General features: G+C 34.7%; 1 protein-coding gene across 12 annotated transcripts in view; it reads right to left on the reverse strand.

Annotated features, from left to right (window-relative positions):
- tspoap1 (TSPO associated protein 1) overlaps positions 1-15,285 on the reverse strand; it is a 91,302-nt gene that overhangs the window by 28,651 nt on the left and 47,366 nt on the right. For all 12 annotated transcript variants that reach the window (XM_073860945.1, XM_073860937.1, XM_073860936.1 and 9 more), the window contains 3 exons: positions 15,149-15,277; positions 11,345-11,521; positions 10,206-10,361 (listed from right to left, as the gene is read on the reverse strand). In XM_073860945.1, the coding sequence (XP_073717046.1) occupies positions 10,206-10,361; positions 11,345-11,521; positions 15,149-15,277 (462 nt within the window). The remainder of the gene's footprint in view (positions 1-10,205; positions 10,362-11,344; positions 11,522-15,148; positions 15,278-15,285) is intronic.

A 15,285-nucleotide genomic window follows, 5' to 3' on the forward strand; every position in this document is an offset into this window, starting at 1 on the left:
ATTTTTTTACTGATGTATGTTAAAGGTGGTGTGTGTGTAAATGTGAGCGGCATCTAGTGGTAAGATTGTGAATTGCAATCAACAGGTCACCCATTAATTTCAAAACACACATGGTAGCCGCTACAGGACAAACATGTCATCATTTGAGACAACGTAGGGACAAAACGCGATCTATAGAGCAGTGTTGTTTTCGTCAACGATGACGATAACGAAATGATTTCGCTGACGCACATATTTTTTATGACGCTAACGCGACGATGACTAGCTAAAAATGTCTCTAAGGTGACGAAAACATGATGAGACGCTTAATTATAAGTCTGACGTTCATAATGCATGTCATTTCTGCCTATTTTGCGTGAAATCAGTCTGTTTTTAGCTCAAAAGTATCAGCAATGCTGCCGCTTTCTATCCTTGTTTTGGGTCAACACAGTCTCACTCACGCTCACGCCCACCACCCGGCTGCTTTTGTTATGACATGCACAGAAGACACACCGACTAAAACAACGGCAAGCCCTCAGGGACAACCTTAATGCACATTTTAATTGTATTAAATACACCACACTTTTTAACCTAAATTCATTGGTTAAAAAATACTTTTTTTACTAAAATTGACTTAAACTTGACTAAAACCTTTTTGCGTTTTCGTCGACTAAAACTTGACTAAAACCTTTTTTGCGTTTTCGTCGACTAAAACTTGACTAAAACTATACATTTTACAAGTGACTAAAATGTGACTAAAACTAAAAGCATTTTCGTCCAAAAGACTAAACTAAAACGAAAACTAAAAGGGCTGCCAAAAACAACACTGCTATAGAGCAGTTTGTCCGTTTAGAGCTGATGTAGAAACATGATGGTGACTGACTTACAAGTAAGGGGACCCACCGTGTATGTACTGTAGATAAAAATACCAAGGTAATTAAAAACAATACGGTTCATTATATTACACAATGCACCTTTAACATATGTCTTTAAAAAGATGTTTTTAAACTGAGCCAGCTTAAACATGCATTATAGTCTGGAACTAGGATTAGCCCATCCGGAAAAACGTCCCTAAAGTGTCTCTACTGTGTCATGTCAAACAAATATATATATTTATGGAAAGTATATTTTAACTTGATTCTGATGAAAATGAAACGTGTACATTTCTGAGGATTTTAACACACAGTGTAATTTTCATTAAACCCACTTGTGTGCAATTTTCATCAAACAACAATAATAGGCAATAACTCTGTGACAAATCTGCTTACAATCAGCTGCAATATGAACACACCACAAAAAACCCTCATAGCTGAAAGTGAAGGCTTATCATTACTCGAGTCCAAGCACAACTCCATACTTTTCTCATACAATATGTGAATGTCTGTTTCATCTAAATGGTGAATTAAATATGATGCAGAACTGAGTTCAAAAATTTCTTGAGCTAAACGACAAGTTTATGATATTGTTCAAATAATTTCTAGCTGTTATTTGAAGTCATTTCCAATTTATAGGGCATAATATGAATCAAGTTAAAGTGCAGTGATGGCAATTATCCAGATAACCAGGTTATAATCTAATGTCCCTGAAACACCTGCATAATGACAGATTTAATTCATCCACCTGCCATCGGTACAACTGTTTCAAAGAGGCATGAATATAAAATGCACAAAACTAATGTGCAAGCACTACATGCAAATTAAAGTATAAACAAACTTGGATGGTACAGTATGGTTAAAGCTGCAGGATACATACAGGGATAATGTCAGACACTAATACCATGGTATTGCATGGTTACCATCATGCACACCTTTTGCTATACATTTTAGTACAGTGTAAACAAAAACCATAGATTTGACTGTTAAAAAAAACTGGCAACTGTGGTTGCCATAAAGTTTAAATAAAGTTTAGTTTCGCGTGCTCACGTAAAACTATCATGTTTAGTTTTGTGTGTGCACGTGAAACTAAACTTTACAAAAAAAATTCTGCACATGATGGTTTCGCGTGACCACATGAAACTAAACTTTAGATTTTTTTACTCCAATCTCACCTCAGGGGCTCAGTAAAAATTAGATAACTCATTTTTTATTTTCAAAAATCTTGTGCATTTCAATTCAAACTGGAGGTGGTTAATTTTGATTTAAGGCTTTATAACAAAAAAATACAGCTATGTAGCATATTAAAACCTTCATAAAAACATAATAATATAATAATAAACATGTTTTGACAAAAAAACCCTGAATTATCTCGTTTTGGAACCAAACTCTTCAACATAAAAATATCAAAATAATCCTATAAACATTAATTAAAAAACAATTAAAAATGGAACATAAAACACCCTCATGTATATAACTGCTAAAAATATACAACAAAACACAATATTTAAATGAAATATCATGAAATGTGAAGAGTCAAGAGAGTTATGGAAACGTCCTTTAACTGTTTTTCACTGTAAATTTTACAGTGACATTTTTAACTTGCAGAAACCATCATTTGAACAATATTTATGATAAAAGTATGTGTTTAATCCAGTTTAATATTATAGGGATTTCTACCGTAAAATATATGGTAAATCACACCTTTTACATACATACACTATACATTTTACTTTATTTTACCGTAACATTAAATGTAATGTTTGTTAAATCGATTACAGTTTTTAATTGTATGTCAAGTTTGTTTTGAGTTAACCAAATAATGTTTTTTTTACTGTTGCATTTGACATTTTATCTGTTAAAATTATGAACATTTTTACATTATACTGTAAAGAATAGTATTGCACTACCATATAAAATACTATTTACTGTAACCAGAGAAGCCCGAGTGTAACTGAGTCTATAGCTATATCCAGTATAAGAGATCTTATATTAGAGAAGATAGCAGGTAAAGTTCATTCTGTGCAAATGAACAGCAGTCACTTAAAGGTTCAGGTGTTTATATCTATACGACTATATTTAAAGCGACAGCACATCCATATTTTATATCAGATATAACAAGGACAAGAAATAACTGCAGCTAACACATTAATTCATATGATTAATTTACTCTTTCAAAGTTAAGTTAAAGCACAAGTAACCATGAAGAACAGCAGAATCAGCTAAATGAGTTTAAAGGCCTGCAGGTGGCTAATGCTAACGTTCATGCAACATCCTCACTACAGCCCTATTTATAAAGACCTGCAACACGTATTTAAAAAAAGATGTTAAAAGGTTTTCATCTAAAAGCAAACATCCAGCTAAAGCTTTATTTGATCAAGTCCTGCGGCACTATAGAAGGTGTTTCTATCCCTGCCGTCGACCCCTGTTGGCTGTAAGTACATTGCTGTAATCCCCACAGACTCCTGAAACAGGTAACTGGATCATTTCTTTAAAAAGCACCTTAATGGATTGGCCTGCTTGCAGCTGGTTTCCTTTTGCAGTTTGTGCACAGAGCAGAAGGTCAGAGCTTTGCGTATCTTTTGATCATCTTACCTTTGCTATCGCAATCTGCCCGCCTGCGCCACGAAATCACATTCACACTTCCCGCAGATGACCAAAAACACTTACTGTATTTGACATGCAGGCATCTATGCAACTATTCACTACTGCAGCATGGTGCATGCTCAGTACTGCATGCATTACTTGGATTTTTGGTCAACAAACTATATAAAAGATCTATGATTCATTTGAAGGGTTGTAATCATACACAAGCATTATAATCTGTCTCACGAAGCGCTCATCACATAACACGTTACATCATTACTCCACTATTTCAACTGCAACAGGACAAACTCTAGCAGAAAAGCATATAAATGCATTCCTTCACTGTATGTGCTATAATAACATTTGACCCAAACTGCAAACCTACCCCTCTCCTGTAAGTCCTTGAATATCAAAGTGCTCCTGCTGTCGTACGTGTCTTGTACCCTGTGGACCCAAAGCAGGGATCTTTTGCTCGCTAAAGTCGCATCTACCATCCAAAACCCTCTCAAGGCTAGCACGGCTCCAGCCCCGAGGATTATGGGACCGTACCACTCACGCTGTCACAGGGGATTAAAGTGCACACAACATGGCTACCATCTGCAAGCGTGTGTATGTGTGGTCAGATTATCAGCACTGCTGTTCTCATCAGGACAGCAATGACAACTGAGATTGACACTTTATACGCTCTGGAAATTGGGTGTGAAGCGTAATGTTGCAGCTGTCAATTTGAGCTTAGTTAAGCACCAATCTAGAAACACTTCATTGTTTAGTATTACTATTTTATATGTATATATAAGAACATATGGACTGTGTAGCTCAGCATTGCATTTGCAGCGCAAAAAGGTCATGGGTTCGAACTCAGGGAACACACATACTGTTAATAAACCTATAGGCCTACTGTATACCTTGTAATGCACTGTATGTTGCTTTGGATCAAAGCATCTGCCAAATGCATAAATACAAATATAAGGACATCTGCATGGGAATTATAGAGGGACAAAACGGTCTTATTTGTAGCTTCTTCAAAGTGGTCTCTATTTGTCTAGATTACAGTTCTTGTTTAAAATTGCTTTTCTGAAAAACTGTAAATTTGCAAAACTGTTTCAAAGACATTTAAGCAGTTCTGTTGAAGACATGAGGCTATTCAATTAAAAAGGTGATAAACTTTTTGGCAACTAAATTAATTATTTAACTATTGCATATAACATCAATGCTTGAAGGGGTTATTACTTTATCATTTTGTACTGTCCTCTTTTATGAGAAGGTGACCAGCAGACGTTCCCGTTTTCCGGGTACAGTCCCGTTTTTTGGTGTTCTGTCCCAGACTGAAGCTGTCCCCGGAAATGTCCCCGTTTTACAGCACGTCCAAAACAACCAGCAAATACACTGAAAAACTCAATCAACATGTAGCATTTGTTGTACCAGACTGGAGCAATCATGTAATGATTATTTTCACCAGCAGAGGGGGCCGAGAGCTACTGAGTACTTGCGCACACTGATTAAGTGATGAAGAATTTACTACAAGACACATGAGAAAGCGTCATTATCATCAATCAAGTTTTTATAAGATATGAAAACAGTTAAAGTTATCATGTTAAATTAAAGTAATAAACCAATGAAGTGAACTGATCACAGTATGGTAATGAGCATTTGTTTTGTGTAGGCTACACTGCAGAAAATGATTTTCAAGAAAAAAAATTCGTAGTATTCTTAAATTAAGATGCTTTTTCTTGATGAGCAAAACAACCCAAGAAAATAAGAAAAGAATATAAAATAAGATATTTTTGGACCAACAATATCCATTGTAAGTAATTTTGTGCATAAAACAAGCAAAAAAATCTGCCAATGGGGCAAGCAAAAAAAAATCTTGAACATTTTCCTTAAACACTAAATTCAAGAAAAATTCAAGAAAAATTTGTTTACCCCATTGGCAGATTTTTTTGATTGTTTTATGCACAAAATCACTTATATTTGATATTTTTGGTCTAAAAACTAGACTTATTTTCTTGGGTCGTTTTGCTCATCAAAAAAAAGCATCTTAATTTAAGAATTTTTAGATATTTTTACTGAAAACAAGGCAAAAATAATAAAAAAAATGTTTTCTTGAAAACCATTTTTTGCAGTGTAAATATGTTTACATTTTGCATTATTCCTTCTGTTCTTCACGTTTACAAGGATATAAAATCAGCTGAAGTAGTACCTTAGAAGTCATTTTTGATGAGGTATGTCTCTTGTATAAAAAAGGGAAAAATTGATTTAGGCTACAGAAATTTAATTAATTGAATTAAAAACACTGCACAAAATGACTTTGTTATTAGTATTTTTTCAGTACAAATATCAAAAAATTCTAAAGTCAAGATGCATTTTCTTGATGGCAAAAGGACCTAAGAAAATTAGTCTATTTTTAGACCAAAATATCAAATTTGTGCTTAAAACAAGCAAAAAAAAAAAAAAAAAAACAGAATCTGCCACCAAAATTCAAGAAAAATATTTTTTGCATGTTTTAAGCACAAAAAAATTCACTTCAATTTGATTTTTTTGTCTTAAAGCTAGATTTTTCTTAGGGGAATTTGCTTATAAAGAAAATGCATCTTTATTTGGGAGTTTTGAGATATTTGTACTGAAAACAAGACAAAAATACTATTAAGTAAGAAGTAAGTCATTTTTTGCAGTGAACCCACAACAATAAAAAGAAGAAAACTTTAAAAAAACATTTGTCCCAATTTTTTAATTCAGAGATACAACAAATTAGATTTTAATGATATTTGGACCATTTAACTAGGAAATGTCCCCGGTTTTCATTTTAAAAATCTGGTCACCTTATATTATGATGCTCGAGATAGTGATTAATTATTAACTACAAGGGGACTTTAAATAGATATGGATATTCTCCTGCTGAGGCGGTCTTTCACATTACTATGATGTCATAGTCACACACTTTTCAAGTCATATTCTGACCCTGGTAAAATAAAAGCTGTTTTTGAAACAACACAGAAGTATTGAGCTGTGTAACTTAAAGGATGTTGTTAAACTATAATTACCTCTTAATTGTCAAAAGATGAAGGAAAATTTGAAAGTACCCCTTTAAAAAGTACATTATAATTCAAATGAAGAATTAAAATATGAATAGCTGAAACCATTGTGAAAAGGGCAGAGGTGAAACACTGTTCCTTGCTGATGGCAACCACTGGTTTAGTGAAATAGTGAGGTAAGTACTTAACACATTACATAACAATGAAAACAGTCAAAAACATTTAATCCAGAGTATACACATACATTAAACACTAAAATGTCCCACTTTTATAACACACGCACGCACCAAATCCCTAATCCCTAATTGTAAAGAATCCTCTAGAGCTCCAATGAAATGAGTGATACTCAAGACTGTAAAGAAATAACTGCAGAGTACTGAAAGCATTAAGATGGAGCTGATGATTAAGCCAGTATAGCTCAGTATCAGGGCTGGAGTGGGACTCATTTTCAGCCCTGGAGTTTCATGCCTTAGACCAGTGTTCGAAAGATTGTCAAAGATTATGGGGGTCCCCTAGCTAAGGCAAAGCCCCGAACCCCCCCCCCCCATCATTATAGGGTCGCCGTGATATCACAAAGTAAGATGTGATTCCTGGATTAACATTTTTTTGTTGGTCCTTGATCAATGTTTTAATCAAAGAAACCCCAAATTATCCTTAACTCAAGCTTTAACCCTCAAATTATTGTGAAATCATAGTTTGAGAAAAATTTTTTTAAAGCCTCTAACCCTAAAGATTACCAAAGATAGTAACTGACGATTCTTACCGTCAATGAGGTGAAAATAATCCACATGCAGAGACATTAGTCCCTTTCACACATACAGTCTTTACTGGTAATTTACTGGTAAATTGCAGTTAACATGTCATGTGTGAACAGAACCTTTCCGGTAAATCAGTGCTCCCAAAGCGCTGCGTGTGAACGAAAAATATAGCATTACCGGCATTTAGAACGGATGACGTCAGACCGCGCTGACAGATCGGGCGGGCCAATCAGAAAGTTTTTTATACAGGTGACGCGGTTTCCCCCAGACTGTTTACGGACGTTTCCACACACATGTTGCTTAAAAGTCGAGCACACCTGAAGTTAACATCCACATTTCTTCACCAAAGTTGTTTAAAACAGCTTACCATCTAATTGCCAAATTGCCGACGTCCTTAGCACACCATCTGTGAAGCCTAATGTGCAAACGCACAGGTTCCGTTTGACGCCGCCTAACGCAATGTTGTTTGGTCACGAGCAACTTCGCGACCGTTTGCCACAGATGTGAAAACAACAAAATACGGACCGTGGATATTAAGTCATAACCCGCCGTTTACAAATACGACACGGACAGAGCTCGCCGGCCGTGCGCCACAGGTAACTTCCGCTTTCTCTCCAAGTTTACCGGTATTTTGATACTGACGTGTGAATGATGTCTTACTGGTAAAAAGACGGAACGTCACTGCATGTGTGAACAGCACATTTTTGTATTTACTGGTAAATTCATGGTAATTTACCAGAATTACTGTGTGAAAGAGGCTAATGAACTCCTCCAGAAAACAGCGTGAGGCGCACTTTACATTTATTTCAGACAGATTAGTTCATTGCGAAATTGGGACAAATAATGGACAATATCACTTTGAGGCAGCGCAGCATGGGAATTTGAAATTCATGTAGTATTTAAATTTTAATAATAAGCAATGGACCCCCAAATTTATATTTTTGTGCTTTATAGGGGGTCCCTCAATGCTTATAGGAGGTCTGGGATCACCCTAGCCCCCCTCAACTTCGAACACTGCCTTAGACCATACCTGTCTACCCTCCTGCTTTTCCCGGGAGTCTTCCATATTTTACCATTCTTTCCCGCCATCATCCTGTGTAAATAATTTCCTGTATTTCCCCTGTATTTTTATCTTTCTATAAAAAATCCCACTGGCTGTATTTGAAGAGTTTGGTTTCAAAACGCAATAAATCGATTTTGACAAATTTCGGTAAAAACGTGTTTTCTATACCAAGAAAGTGACAAGATGAAAACTACTATTTTCTGTTACAAACTTTCACATAGCATCTTTAGGTTATAAAAACATAAAAAATTTAAATCCATAACTTGATTTTCAAAGATTTATTATAAAAACTAATTCTTTTTTCCACAAAATGCAATAAATCCATGACAGTTTTTTATTTCAAAATGCTATAAATCTATTAACTCAATGTATAAATGTGCATTCATCTTTACCATTTTATATTTATTTAGTTGACTAGTGGTATACAATGATTAAAAAATAAACATTAATGGCATTAACCAAAACACTTACTTTGTTATATTAAGAACACAATGTTTTAGCATGAGAAGCTTGATGCTGTCTGGAGAACAAGCAACCAAGTGCCTCTCGCGGAAATTATTAGCTGTTGATGGCTTACGTTTCTTTCCCGTCACAGAAAACCATCACAGGTTTAGCAATGCAATAAAAGTATAATTTTGTTTTGTTTGTTGATCACGAAGTACAAAGTAGATGAGGAAAACTAGGACTCTGTGTACTCAGCGCGTCCGCCATGTTTGTTTACATTGCGTGACTGGGCTGTAATATCAGGAATGGATTTATTGCGTTCTGTAAAAAAGGAGGAGTGGCGTTTGTCGCATTTTGGGAAAAAAGGGAGAAAAGATGATAGAATATCACGGCGGTTATTGGATTTTGCGTAAAATTAAGAATTTACTTTTAACTACTGACCTGATATAATACTGATTTTGGCAGTAACTAATTTTTTTCAAAAATGGCGTTTATCGCGTTTTGGAACCAAACTCTTCATTTGATGTTTGCTACACCTCCAGTAAAGCAGGCGTCAGTACATCTATAACATATCACTCAAACGACACCCACCACTAAAACAATAATAATAAGAAAATCTTCCCATGGGATGTGGAGGATGAGGAGCGTGCATGTCCGCCCACTCCCCACGTACACAAATTCACACACTTAGATGTGTGTGCTAATGCATGTTGTGTGCATTTTTTATAACTTTGTGTGTTGAGAAACACTGCTGTTTGTGCTTTACTGCTTAACTCAGAAGGTGTTAAGGAAGCAATATGTGTATAACGAATGCAAAAGAGCCATACAAAAAAATTATACAAGTTATATCCATACATTCCCTTGCATAGTAATGAAAAAGGGGGGCTGTTAGGGTTTGGCACATTTCCCTTATTTTCAGATTCCGATGTTGACAGGTATGCCTTAAGATTGGCCCACTTTAGTTTACGACTGACTGTATTAAAATAATATCATTAGGGTTAGTCTTGGCTATAAACCTGTATGCATGGCATCTACTTTGTATTTTTTATAAAGCTGTTTTATGCATTTGTCCCTGTCAAATAAACATTAAATAAAGAAAAAATTAAATCCTCAGTAGCCTACATAACTTCGCAATAGTGCACTGTTCTCTGCAGCCTTGAAATTCATTATATTTTTCAAACATATCATTTACAATTCAGTGCAAATAAACAATTATGATTTTTGCTATAATCGTGCAGCCCTGCCATAAGGTATTTTAAACTTATTTAAAGACAACTGAACAAATGTGTTTGTGTTTGCCCATGTATTTTTATTTTTACAAAATAGGGAGTCTTGAGATTACATGTTGAGTTAAAAAAGTTTGGAAACCCATAATATACAATACACAAGCAAAATTTACCATGTATGCAGGGGAAACAGGTGGAAAAATAAAAACCCTCGTCTTCTTTTTTTATTAGTACTTAGATCTTACCTCGACCTGTCTGTCCTGTGTCTCTGGAGGCGTTTCACCTGTCGTACTGCTTTGATCTCTGGTAACAGAGGCGACAGACAGCTGTCTCTGTAGACGTAACACCTCCTTCTGTGATTCCTTCAGGAGACGCTCAAAATCACTCACTACCACTGGACCCTGAGACAAAGAGATGACATATCAGTGATAATCCTAAATAAACTTAAACTGAAACTATATGAAAGACACCCGAGTCTGCAGAAATCTCTTTTGTGCATCATTTTTTTGTCAACGGCAACATACAGTATATAAAACATGAGGGCTTAAAAGCAAACATGTGAAGCGTGTATATTTGGTTATAATAATAATAGCTTAAACAACTACACTGCAAAAAATTATTATCTTGATGAGCAAAACAATCCAAGAAAATAAGTCTAGTTTTTAGACCAAAAATATACAATTTAAGTGATTTTATGCATAAAACAAGCAAAAAAATCTGCCAATGGGGTAAGCAAAAAAATCTTGAACATTTTTCTTAAACACTAAATTCAAGAAAAAATTACTTACCCTATTTGCAGATTCTTTTGCTTGTTTTATGCACGAAATCACTTCAATTTGATAGTTTTGGTCTAAAAACTAGACTTATTTTCTTGGGTCATTTTACTCATCAAGAAAAAGCATCTTAATTTAAGAATTTTAAAATATTTTTTTGAAAACAAGACAGACAAAATACTAAGACATTTTTTTCTTGAAAATAATTTTTGCAGTTTAAACAGTACAAGAGTTTAAAATGAAAATGTTTTTAGATGCCTAGTCAATATTTCTCCAGCAGGGGGCGTCAAAAGTCACGAACGGCATGAAATGAAAACCTGTGAGACTTCTTGACTCAAATACATGAACAACTGTCATCAATTTACATATCATTAACATATTTAGATTATAAATATATAAATAATTAGATTTTGAAGAACTTAAATACAACATAAAATCGGAAACAGCCATATTGTGCCATTAATTTTGTGTTTTGTGTGTCCGCTTGTTTTGCTGTAATTGTTTGGGCCAAACTTACACTCTTCCATTATTTTTGTAAAAGCAAAAAATATTAAGGTTACCAAAAAATGTACATGTTGTGTATGTTTCTGTGTTTTGTGTACATCACGCACCTTCCCCGGCTGCAGTTGTGCTTCCAGTTGTCTGCATTCGTGCTGCAGTGTTGCGATCTGTTTGTCTTTACACAGCAGTGCGTCTGCGTGTTGTGCCAGGTCTCTCGCTCGCTGACGGGCAAATGCACGCTTGTACTGCTCTACTGCACCCGCTTTGATGGGCATGGGGGAATTAACCTGGTTACAGTATCAGAAACACACAGAGAGATAAACAGAAGTACACAATACAAGACAAACATCACAGTGTTATTGATTAATCCAGCTGTCAATCAAAAACAACCCACCAGTCATAACACAGATCACAATAACACAATGACTCCAAAACCATATTTACCACGAAAATATTTCTAACATTAAGCAAACAATACGGCCAATGTTATTATTTCATAATTATTTATTGACATTATAGATTAAAGTTATTGATTATAATAAAACCCTAACTTGATCATTAATAATTTAACTATAATAAAGCATGAGGTTAAATCACAATTCATTGTTTTCGGTCTATTGAAAAGCATGATTTTAACATCGTGTTAGTTGCAGCTGATCAGTTAAAACTTCTTTATACAGAATAAAAACTAGAAATATAGATGGAGTAACTGTGTGTGTGTGTGTGTGTGTGTGTGTGTGTGTGTGTGTGTGTGTGTGTGTGTGTGTGTGTGTGTGTGTCAGATGAATAACAGGTGTCACGCGATGTCCATTACCCATGAGCACCAGTGAGCTGACAGGTGGCCACACAGGTGGATTAGAGTTACAGTATAACACACACGCACGCACGCACACGCACGGCTGAAATGATGAGGACATACTTTCTTCAAACTCTTTTAAACACGCACCACGTCATGCCATCGTCTATTTCTCCCATTACAGCAGTGTGTGTAGTTTTATTGTGTTATCCTGGCCAACATCAAAAGCTAAATCTCATTGATTCAGAACAAAGGTTGTCTAGCATTCACACAACTCTCAATAACCCTCAGTGTGTGGTTTGGGTCAGACCCACTCAATGACTACTGGTTATTCAGTAAACACCGGGTGGGCAGGGCAGGGATGGCGAATTGGTTTGTATGATTAATTAAACAGACGCTTTACTACTGGATTTAAACATTTGGTAAAATGTTAGATAGACAAAACACCACAATTCACAACAGTTTCGATTTTAATGGGATGTTTTTTCAGCAAACCAAGTGCTTATATGGCTTCAGAGGCCTCAAAAAATGTATTTTAGTATTTTTGTCTTGTTTTCAGTACAAATATCAAAAAAATCTTAAATTAACATAGACCTAACAAAATTTGCTTATAACAAGCAAAAAATCAGCCAATGAGATAAGAAGTTTTTTTCTTAAAATAAGTGTTAAAGGGAGGGTAACACATTTTGAAAAATGCTAACGGTAGCCGCCTATGAAATCACGATCCCACCCTCAAGTCAAATCGCCATCCAAAGTCACGCCTCTTTCAAAACACAAGCACAGATCAGACGGTCACATCTCATGTCTCATTCAGCAGTGAGAAAACTTTGCAGTACAAAAAAGTGAGTAAAATTACCAAAATAACCAACATAAACAACTGGTTTACATCAGGATTACTTTCGGTTGTGTAGACGTAAGAAACTATATCGTTACGCTAATCCATAAACGAACACAAATTTCATAAGTAACACAATGTTTCATCAAAGTAGAATATCTGAATCCATCTCAATACAAACTTATCGCGTACCTACATTACCAAAATAAACAACGACCCTTTCAGACCCTCCTGCAGCTGTTTGCATCTCGTGGTAAAGCAGTAAAGTTACCGATGTTCATTTGGGTTTTTGCTCTTTGCTGATCCAGGCAGTTTTTGCTGTTGTTGTTATAAAAAATGTCTTTTATTTTGTGGCTCTTGTGCAGGTTGTCAATTCAGCAGAAAAGTTTGCTGTTCTCGCTATTTACAGACAGGAGGTGAGCGCACGTGAACGCGCCGATGACGTATGGTGTCTGCGTGGACTCGCTGCGCGGTGGGCATTCAAATTACGCTTACGTATGAGGGACACAAATGGAAACGTCCGTTCGGACCGAAATCTATGATTGGTTGAACATTTTTTGGTCCTACGCCTTTCACAGATGACATAAATTCTACAAATACATTTAAACAACTTAACACAGTGATTGCTATCAGGATGTGAGAAGACTTTTAACCAGCATAACTAAAAATGTTTAAGGATCAAATCTGTTTCCCTACCTTTAAGAAAAGTTTAAGAAAATTTGTCTTACCAGATTTTTGGCTTGTTTGAAGTACAATTTCAGTTAAATTGTATACTTTTTTTGTCTAAAAACTAGACTTATTTACTTAGGTTATTTTGTTCCTCAAGATAATGCATCTTAATTTAAACATTTTTAGATATTTGTACTGCACTGCAAAAAATATTTTCAAGAAAAAAAATCTTAGTATTTTTGTCTTGTTTTCAGTAAAAATATCTAAAAAAATACTTGAATTTATATGCTTTTCTTGATGAGCAAAACGACCATAGAAAATAAGTCTAGTTTTAGACCAAAAAGATAAAATTTAAGTGATTTTGTGCATAAAACAAGCCAAAAAAAAAATTGCCAATGGGGTAAGCTAATTTTTCTTGATTTTTTCTTGAATTTTTCTTGAATTTACTGTTTAAGAAAAATGTTCAAGATTTTTTTGGCTTACCCCATTGGCAGATATTTTTAATTGTTTTAAGCACAAAACCACAAAAATTTTATATTTTTTGTCTAAAAACTAGAGTTGTTTTCTTAGGTCATTTTGCTTATGAAGAAAATGCATCTTGATTTAAGAATTTTTTGATACTTGTACTGAAAAAAAGACAAAAATACTAAGTAAGAAAGTCATTTTTTGCAATGTGATCACAAACACTGCAAAAAATTATTTTCAAGAAAAAAATCCTTTGTATTTTTGTCTTGTTTTCAGTAAAAATATCTAAAAATTCTTAAATTAAGATGCTTTTACTTGATGAGCAAAACGACCCAAAAAAAATCAAATTTAAATTTAATAGATTTTTTGCATATAAAAAGCAAAAAAAAAAATATCTGCCAATGGGGTAAGCAAAGAAATCTAGAACATTTTTCTTAAACACTAAATTCAAGAAAATTCAAGAAAATTTGCTTACCCCATTAGGAGATTTTTTTTGCTTGTTTTATGCATAAAATTACTTACATTTGATATTTTTGGTCTAAAAACTAGACTAATTTTCTTGGGTCGTTTTGCTCATCAAGAAAAAGCATCTTAATAAAAAAAAAATTTAATTTAAAAGACAAACATACTAAGATTTTTTTTCTTGAAAATCATTTTTTACAGTGTACTTTCACTTTTTGAAAAAAACATTGTGTTATTTTGCTACATGTCTGTGATTTAATTCATACACTTTTAAAACAACATAAGGGGAAGAGATAATTGTCATTTATAAGGGGACTGTGATAAAAGTGCAAGTTACTTTATACTTTAAGGCCTGGTTTCACAGACAAGGTTAAGCTAAAGCCAGGATTAGGACTTAATTAAATTAAAATGTTTAAGCATCTTTTATAAACATGCCTTAGAAAAATATTACTGTTGTATCTTGAGACAAATTAATTGCACTGGCATATTTTTAGATCTGTCAGTGTAAGTTAATTTCAGTTAAGACAGCTGAACCATGTGTTTTAGTCGAGGACTAACCAAACCGGGAGTTTATCTTCACACTCAGACCTTACTGACAAGTTTTACGCTGATACCTAGAAGAAGTCTGAAGTCTTAAAATCACATGTGTCACATAAGGAGAAGTGATTGTGCAGAATAACTTCGCACCACTTTCAGGTTTGCCTCCTGTAGTTTGTACGCTCTCTCCTCCAGACGCTTGGCAATGATGGCCAGTTCTGTGTTCTTCTTCCTCAATCGCTTCACTTTCTCCTCAGTCTCTGGAGAACTACTCTTCCTCTGAGGGC

The sequence above is a fragment of the Misgurnus anguillicaudatus genome, chromosome 22 (assembly GCF_027580225.2).
Source record: "Misgurnus anguillicaudatus chromosome 22, ASM2758022v2, whole genome shotgun sequence".
NCBI lineage: Eukaryota > Metazoa > Chordata > Actinopteri > Cypriniformes > Cobitidae > Misgurnus > Misgurnus anguillicaudatus.